At 35.5% G+C, this 9,597-nt stretch overlaps 1 protein-coding gene across 1 annotated transcript in view; it reads left to right on the top strand.

The window, feature by feature from the left end:
* Positions 1-9,597, top strand: part of ERC2 (ELKS/RAB6-interacting/CAST family member 2) — a 940,128-nt gene that overhangs the window by 283,439 nt on the left and 647,092 nt on the right. Inside the window, exon 4 of the mRNA XM_061195441.1 lies at positions 1,470-1,625. Coding sequence (XP_061051424.1) covers positions 1,470-1,625 — 156 coding nt within the window. The remainder of the gene's footprint in view (positions 1-1,469; positions 1,626-9,597) is intronic.

Below are 9,597 nucleotides of genomic sequence, written 5' to 3'. Positions count from 1 at the left end.
AAAGTAAAATGAAATACTACAGAATGTAACATTCCGTAATAGTCTTGCAAATTTCAGAATTGTTTTCTTTCGTCTTCCTGGGGGTTTTCCTGAGAATTAATAAAAGTGTCTTCAGCACTTGGAGCACCCAGACACGGGCACACAGTGGAGCTCGGTAAGCAGCTCTTGCTGCTTCTCACTTTTTCTCTTTTAACAGTGATGGCGATGTCAATGATAATAATAATGATTATCATGTTGCCACAGGAAACATGCCATTGGGCATACAATATAGGAAAATAAAATAGAAAATAGCCACAAAATCAGGACAGACATATTTGTTGAAAAGTTTTTTCTATGAGTTGTTATAAATAGAATGCCCCATTCATTGTCTTTACTTCTGGAACTCTTTAGTCTTTTAGATTCTAAAAAATGAATTGGTAAAAAAAAAAAAAAAAATGCATCGGTGGCTCATTTTTTATTAAATTTCAATTACAAATGTAATATAAGCTCCTTGAATCTGCGCAATAAAATGTCAGGTAGATGGTGACAGTCAGAAAACTTGAAGTCAAACTTTCAGTGTGTTTCATTCCAAGGACTGATTTGAGTCTAATACCTGAGGTTTGAGGAAATGTTTTTTTCCTCTATAAGAGTTCTCTCTTCTCTACTTTCTAATGCATCATTTCTTATTACACTCTATCTTGTGTGTGGAGTCTCTCATTTCCTTTTTAAAAAAAAATTCTCTATGGTTTTTCCTCAATTAATCCCACATTTCAGTGTAATATTTCTAGTTTTTTAACTCTGTAAATCAGTGGGTTAGAAATGCCCTTCAAGGTAGTAATGCTTTTTGTCACGCAGTCAGCTGACTGCTTGCCAAATAAATCATGATGTGATATATTATTTCCAGTTGCTATAAATTTTCAGTATTTAGTGTATCAGTCATACTAAGTCTGATTCAGTTATTTAATTTCACTTATGTCTGTATTTTAGATGAGAATCCTTTTCCCCATTAGTAGATTTTAATTTCCTTCTCTTTCACAGTCAAATTCCAAGCATGCCTTATGAAACCAGCCACAGAATACACACATGAACAAACCGTTTTTGTATTTGCAAGTAGACTCAAAAATATACACTGGTAAACTATATCTGAAATTACAAATTCGTCTATTTAAATGACGTTTTTGTTTTCTTATACTTTAGATCACTTTTATCACTATTGCTTTGGTAATTTGAGTCCCAGATATGAGACAAACATATCTAGGTAACTCTCTGTATTGTATTGACATATGCTGTTTATTAGGAGCTTAAAAAATCTCACAAGTGATCTTCAGAAGTGAAAAAAATAAATTGTTCTGAATTCAGGGCTATGTCTACACCACGATTAATGTATTACTACTGAAACTGCTTTCTGAAATTCTGTTTTGCTAATATTAAAAAAACAATTTTCTTTCTCTTTCTTTTCTTCTTCTTTTTTTTTTTTTTTTTACCAACAGGACACAAAAATCGCTTCATTGGAGCGAAACATAAGGGATCTTGAGGATGAGATCCAGATGTTAAAAGCCAATGGTGTGCTGAACACTGAGGACCGCGAAGAAGAGATAAAACAAATAGAGGTTTACAAAAGTCACTCCAAGTTCATGAAAACCAAGGTATGGTCCACAATTATAAACTTTTATATTCTTAGTGTGACTGGAAAGTTATGGTTTAAATACATGCTTTCCCCAAATACCCACATAATCTGCTTTATGTGATATATGAAATACATGGACAATAAAGAAGAATGAAGAAGATTCTTAGTTCAGAAGCATGGATTCCAGAAAGAAACCAGGGAAAGCTTTTGGTAGAATTTCTACTTACTGAGGGGTTCAGGATTTCCTAATGAGTCCTTTGGTGTCCCTCTTTCATGGAAATTAACATTTATTTTTAATAATCCTCTTCCAAATTTTTTGAGTTTTCTTAAGTTTGCTATTTTTAAAAATTTCAATCATTGCCCAATTTTTGGCCCATCCCTGGAAGGTGATTGTCTTAAAAGGTGTTGATCTTGGAAGCCAATTTAACTGATTTCAATGGTATGAAGACATTTTGGTTTTAATGTAGTATTTAAGACAGAACTGATTTTGAGTCCCAATGCTGAAATTATTCAACCTCTGTAATCCTCAGTTTCTTCATCCATGAAATATGGGTAAGAAAAAGAAAATACCTTCATCGTTGTGTTGCTTTGACAATTCCAGGAGATTATGCATTTAAAGCACTTAGTCCCTTGAGTGATCTCTAAAACGCATTCAGTAAATGTCAGGCATTGTTGTTGAGAGTGTTGTTATTATTACTGTTATCTGTTGGTGTGGAATATTTATGAAATATTGTTAGAGTAATCTGTTCCATTATTTTATATCAGTATTGCCAGTTTTAAAGAATTTGGCTTGTATTTTTCAAAATGAAACCTTAGACTGCAAGTGGACCAATCATCTGAAAATCTATTATTTTTATATATGCATAATTATTAAATTTACAAACAGCCTAATAGGCCTTTTGAGACTTTGAGATGCTTTTATTTATTCCTCTATTTAAGCTATTTTCTTTCTGAAGACAATAATCACACCAGTTTAAAATTTTTTTTTTGGTTTTTTTTCTACCACTTGCTCTTAAATACCCCTGTTCTTGTTCTAGGTTTTACTACTGTTTGTTGCTTTATAAAATACTACAGAGTTAAGAGTGATGCAGACTTCTGTGAGAAAGCAGTGGGAGTTGAGAGGAAAAATGCTTAAATGATGGTTACGATTTTTATCAGTTGTGAAATACATGCATAGTCATTGCAGAGAATTTTCAAAATTATAGAGCGGAAAGAATATCTAGCATCTGCTTCACTGTGTGTGTTTGTATGTGTGTGTGTGTGTGTGTGTTTCTCTAGGAAAAAAACAACAAAATCTATGCTTACTTCTGCCAGCTTCCATCTGTAAGTTGAAGTTGAGATTGTGACTAAAAATTTATATCAAGGAGCAGAGATAAGAAGAATGTCCAGTGTATTTGAATATAACCCCTTCCTTTCAGGGATGGCCACAAAATGCAGAACGGGTTTCCCTGCTCAGTCCTCCCTTCTGGTTTCTTTATTGCAGTCCTTCCCTCATAGAGAGTTGAGCTCATGTGCAGCAAGCACAGTAGTAGGGTGGCCTGCAGACAATGACCAGATCACTCTAGGAATGAAGACCAGATGCACAGATATGAGTGAACGCATGAAGTTTGGGGGAAATTATTGTTTTGGCTGAAACTTTTCCTCCCCACCCAGTCCTGTCATTCAGCAGTGGGAGATAGTTCAAGCCACTTCTACAACTGAAAAGGCAATGAAATTTGTTAACTCTGCCCCTCACCATAGATTGTGTCCAGGTGAATAAAACATGTATATGGTCTTCAGCAAGCAAGTCATGACCTGTATTAGCCCATAGTCTTCTGAGACACCATCAATCCTTGCGCTAGTTTTAACGTTTAATGGTTAGTTACTTTCAAGGGTTCCCAAAGTGGTTAGGTCAGAAGGATGTTTGAGGAGAGAAATGGAGTTAGGTGAAAAGAGTGCAGGCTGAAGACTAAAGCAGACTCTGGCAAATCTCTAGCCTGCCCTTTAGCTCCATGGCCTTGAGGAGTGACTTAAGTCACTCAGCCACATTTTCCTCTTCTGTAAAGTGGGGGCAACAATGTAAATCTTAGAGGGTGACTCAAAGTGTTAAATGAAATAATGTAGTTAAAGCACCTGGCTCAAAAAAGTAGCTAATAACAATATCCATTATCATTGAAGACATATAACCAAATATAATAATAATTATAATAATAATAGTAATATAAATGTTATATTTAACTTGACTAATGGAAAAAATGGATTTCTAAGAAATATAAATAAAAATGATTTCTTGTAATATCATGCAGATATCCCTTATAGACTGATAAGAACATTACCTAAAAAGTACTAGTAAGAGTTAGTTTTTAATATTTTCTCCATTGAAAGAATGTTTTTATTGGATTGAACTGTAACATTTATTGCTTATACCTCGTATCATTACTTCAGTTGCTTTTTTTTCCTTACCTTTCCTACTTTTGAGAGGGTAGTGTGATTCCTTATTTAAGCCTGGGTATGGTTGAGCAAGTCTGTTAAGACATAGTTATTGCTAAGCATTTAGTCCTGAGTGCTTGTGTTTTGTGCTTTGTGAGATCCCTTATGCTGTGTGAACTGATTCTAGTCGGGTGAATAATTTATCATGGAACTTGTTAAATTTTAGAGGCATAGACTGATATCCTCTAAAATTGGATTGCTCTCGTAGTTCATGGTCCATTGTAGCCTATTTGGATAACTTTTCTACAAAGCTTATAGGAATATGTTGCTTGTCAACATCATCACACATATCCGAGGAGTTAATTTTTACAATAATTGGTTACACACATTGACAAGAAAACTGTTTAGTGTCACCATTGGAGTCTCTTGAATTCTTTTGCTTGTTCAGAGTTATATGGATAAAGCTTTCAATATTGGATTTTGAGCTCTGTGGTCCCCAAAGGGGCACTAAAAGTAGTGCATGTTTGAAGTATTTCCCATATCCCAGTACTGACCACTTAGTTGGGAAGGTAAGAAATGTACTCAAAATACTACCCTGAAGATTTGATGGGAGGAGAGTCCATTTCTGGCTGGAGTAATGCAAGTTGTGTAAGTTTAGTGTTAGCGTTTTTTTTGTCCAAATAATCAGATTGGTAAGACTACATTGACAGGTCTGGTGAAGAATGCAAACTCAAATCAGTGTCTGAGCAAACCTAGAAGGATAAGTGAAAATACCATTCCACCCCCAACTCCACACAGATAAGGAAGTAGGAAGAACTCAAGTCTATATGAAATGATAGGCTTTTCCAAAAGAGAAAAGAAATACTAGATTTAAATTGTAAAAATCTAGAGGCTCTAAAACATACATGGGAAGTGGAAATGTAGTTGTTAAACTCATTGGGTTTACTGAAGCAGTGATAGAAATGGAAATCATAAGGTGACTTTGGATCCTGTCTGGCAGAAAATGCTAGGTTTGAGGCAGGGACAGTTGACTTTAGAAACTGTTGTTTTAATAGTTCATAAAGACTCGAAGGGTCATGGTAGAGGAACGTTTCAGAAATTCTTATGAAATGCTGCACAAGAAGGGCAGTGGAACCCTTTGGAAACCAAACCTGAGTTTGCAGCTAAATATTGTTACTTCTTCTTGCTGCTTGTAGTGAATACGTAGAAAGCTTTTGAGTGCCCCAGAGAACTTTTCTTTCACCAGGTCCTTTGGAGAGGCACCTTCAGGCTGATCACTGTTTATAAAGGTGCCAGGCTTGGAGGTGCTCTTTAATCTGAGCATTTCTTTAATAGAGGTCTAAATGTTTTCTATCATGATTACTTGGAAGCTTATTATTTTTTAAATTGAAAAAAGGTTTAAAAATTCAACCTAATCATAAAAAATAGCTCCTATAATATCTATGTTCTCATTTGCTTATATTTTTGAAGTTTTAGCTGAAAATTATTTTTATGACCCATTGGTGATAAAATTGACTCAGCATTTGATTCCTCTTCATTAACAGGGCATGATCTCAATCAATCGCAATCTCAATATGCAACTATTTGCTCCAAATAGATAATAAAGGCAGCTAATAATAATAATTCTTATGTACAGACTCATTTTCAGAAATAGAAATAAGTTGAAATAGATAATTTTAAATGTTTCAATGAAAATTTGACATGGAAACAATGTTGTGGTATGAAAAGGGAGTGCTGCTTGCATTAATTATTAAAATGAATAAAGAATGTAGCTGGAGGGAAAGAAAGTATTTTAAGTAGCCATGTGAAATGGCATGCGCCTCCAGTTTGATGTTGAGCAGATGGCTGGGACTGGTAGGTCCTCTTGAAAGCTTTGTGATTAAATTAAGTAGCAGTGAAGACCTAAATTGCTTTTATAAATATGACATCATAGAATAAACATGACATAACATTTTTGGAATAGTGGAGGGTGAATTGCAAAAAATGTAAAAGCAGAGTTTGGAATCTCAGCTTGTGCAAAGGCAGGGATACCAGACATAGTCAGCCAGGATTGAAATTCGTGCATCTTGCAAGCCCTTTGGCACATGCACGTTGTCCCTGAGCACTGAGACTCTGGGAGACCTTCCTAGCTGTGCAACTCTCCCCTGTTCGAAACTCCAGTTTCTACCCCCTACTCCCAAGGCATAGAGGAATCAGACTGTGAGGGCAAAATCTAAGAGGCAGTGGAAAGCATGAGTTACCTTCAGGAGCACTGTTAAGACTCTAAGAATGGAATGTACCATATAAATAATTGTTTTTCTAGTAGGGAAAGAGTGGTGGCATCCCCTGTTCTATACAAGGCTTTGTTCCTAGTTTCACACATTTTTCATCTACTGATCCCGGTACTTCTACATTAGCCACTCCCTCTGTTTTCAGAGTTTGCCAGAGATGCCACTCTGCTGTCTTAGATCTCCCCCTTTATTCTGAATTTGTAACACATTTTCTTGTTAACCTCTGATGGATTACAAACCTCACAACCCAAACTGCATGATAATAAGCATATCACTTTCTAGACATGAGGGCCATATCTGCAGTGAAAAAGAAGCTGTTTTCTTTGGCAAAGTAGTTTTTTCAGGGTGTTAGTTGTGTCACAGGCATAAGTGGTGGAGGAATTTTCAGACGAGATGAAGTGTGCCTGATGTCCACATGGACTTCATATAAACCATGTGATGTAATTCCGATAGGCTTTTCTTCTTGCCATCACGGAGACAGACCTTCCCCAGCCTCAGTTCTCATGTGTGTTAGATTGCGTCACTTTCCATTTTTATTGAGTTTATGGTTATAAAAGAAGCCAAAGGCATATTTTTATGGAAGAATATGATTTTTTGCCCTGTAACTATGTTCCCCTTAGAAAAGCCTTTTTCTGTTATTGTCTGCATAAAATATTTATTTAAAATTTACCTCATGGCAGTGATAGTCTGAAAGCTATTTAAAGCAACTGCCTATTCAATATTTATAGACTGAGATAATTTTATCATTATCAATCTATTTTTATTGAATAAAGTAGGTGTATATAGACCCTGCCATGTCTTCCTTCCTATTAAATACCATTCCATTGATGTTAATTTCATTCAAATTCCTCTCTCAGTACCCTACTCCCACATGAAGTTTCTACTCTGATAATTTATAGAAGTTAGCACAAAACAGGTTTGTTTGTTTGTTTGTTTTTACTATAAACATCATCTTTGTTAAGGCATGTAGAGTTGAAAGTTTTTTTAGCTTTATTTTCAGATGAATCAGTTTCATATGTGGAATCAACTATATACTGTGCTGTCAACTACAGCTGCGTATGATCCGGGGCTATACCTCCTGAGAAGAGTGCTGACCATGCTGACCACAACAGATTTAACTTATTTTATAATTTTCTGTAATCCTAATCCTGATTTTCCCTCATTTTATTTATATTCTGTTCTTGTGTGAGAGAGATAAAGAGAGGGGTGGGGAGAGGACTTATTTTGTTCTAGCTAAAAATCATAGATTCATGATTTGTTAAATTATAAAGAAATAATGTATTTCATGGATTGCACAGACCTGAGCAGTGCCACCACCTGGTCACACATACCCAAAGCATGTTGATAATCTATCACAATTCTTTTTCAGTGAACCTTTTAGCATACTCAGAATCCTTCTCAAGACTGACTTCTGGCCAGCCACTACCAAACCTTTAGATTTGGCAAGCAAGATGAAACCTATTTGTCCCCCGATCTAGTCTGATTTCTCCCTGCAAATGGGATTCCATATCAATCTTTCTAGTAAATGCTGCACCCTGAAAACTTCTGAAGATGGGGGGTCTCAGTTCTTTTTAAGCATGCCACTCTGTTCATGCTCAGTAGTTATTGTCAGTAGCTTGCTTCTTATTTAGCTAGTTTTAGTTGTTGAAAACAAAAATGCTCTATCAAATAGAGTTTAAAAACATACAATTTAAAATGTACTTATGAATTTTCAAGTTAGAAAGAATCTGAAGAGCCAAAATTAAGCCAAGGCAGGAGGCTGGAGTGATAAGTAGAGCACTGATTCTGTCTTCTTGTTGGCCTGTGCTAGACAGGTGAACTTGAACTTTAGTTTTCACAGTCACAGGGACACTAAAGGAAAGTGACAGAAGCCTGAGTCTGCTCAAGATGAGGAGTCAAATAGGAATCCCACTACCACATAAAGCTGGGATCCCAGATAGCTACACTCTTAGTGCAGGGATAAAGTAAAAAAAAACCTCCCCACTCTATTCTCCTCCCACCTAGACTAAGGGGTTCCAGGGAAAATTATTTATTTATCTATTTTAAAACTTTGAGCCAAGAGAAAGGTGAAAAAACTAGCTTTGAGAATCCATAACCACAGCTGGCTCTTACGCAGATGTGCAGTGTGAGGTGATCCAAGAACTTTAAGTATCGAATTTAGTTTAAAGGGGGCTTTGCTTGGTTGTGCCCCAGGTATTGGCAGAGACAAATGGTCTCAAGGACCACATGTTCACCTTAGACCTCAGTGGTTTTCTCCAGATAAAGTTCCAAAACATATGAGTAAAAAATTTTAAAAAACTACAAAACCTGCAAGAAAGCAAGCCACCATAAGTGAAAGCCAGTAGAAAGAATAAACAGCAGAACCAGAAAGCAAGGAGTTCAGAAATTGAAATTTTAAGGCAAACACTAAAATAAATATGTTTAATGTGTTTAAAATATAAAAGGAGTTGAAAATATGAATAAAGGGCAAGACCAAGCAAATTTAAAAAGAACCAAATAAAATGTCTAGAAATGGGAAAATATAAAAATGGAAATTTAAAAGTTTGATAAATAGGTTTAACTGTGGAGTGGTCATAGCAGAAGAGAAATTTAATAAACTAGAAAACAGGGCAGAAGAAATTAAATAAAAGATAAAAAGATGAAATACATGAAAGATAAGATACATAGAAGATAGAATAAGAAGCTGTAGTGCAAGTCTAATCTGAATTCTCCAGAGAAAGAGAGATGGAGTGTAGGGACAGTCACTATTCAGAAGCCATGATGATGAAAGCTGCGAATTTTCCAAAACTGATGACAGGTATCAGTCCACAAATTCAGGAATCTCAAAATACCCCAAATAGGCTATAAATAAAATGAAATCTATTTGCATAAAAAATAAAGCCATAGAATCTTAGAGGCAAAGAAGAAGTCTTAAAAAGCAGAACATTTGTCCAAAGGAGGTATATGAATGGCTAATAAGTGTATGAAAAGATGTTTGATAGCATCTTAATCATTAGAGAAATCAAAACCATGAGATACCACTTCATACTCACTGGAATGGTGATAAGTAAGAAGACAGATAATAACAAGTGTTGGTGAGAGTATGAAGAAATTCGAACCCTTGTGTTGCTAGTGGGGATACAAAATGGTATAGTCACTTTGGAAATCAGTTCAGAAATTCTTCAAAAAGCTAAACATATAGTTACCATGTGGCCTAGCAATTCCACACCTATATTTATACCCAAGAGAAATAAAAACATATGCCTCCACAGACTTGCACATGAATGTTCTTACCAGCATTATTCATAATAGCCAAAACATGGAAACAACCTA

This window comes from Eubalaena glacialis, chromosome 7 (genome assembly GCF_028564815.1).
Source record: "Eubalaena glacialis isolate mEubGla1 chromosome 7, mEubGla1.1.hap2.+ XY, whole genome shotgun sequence".
Taxonomy (NCBI): Eukaryota; Metazoa; Chordata; class Mammalia; order Artiodactyla; family Balaenidae; genus Eubalaena; species Eubalaena glacialis.
Note: the sequence above shows the minus strand (reverse complement) of the source record. Positions and strands in the feature narration are given on the sequence as shown.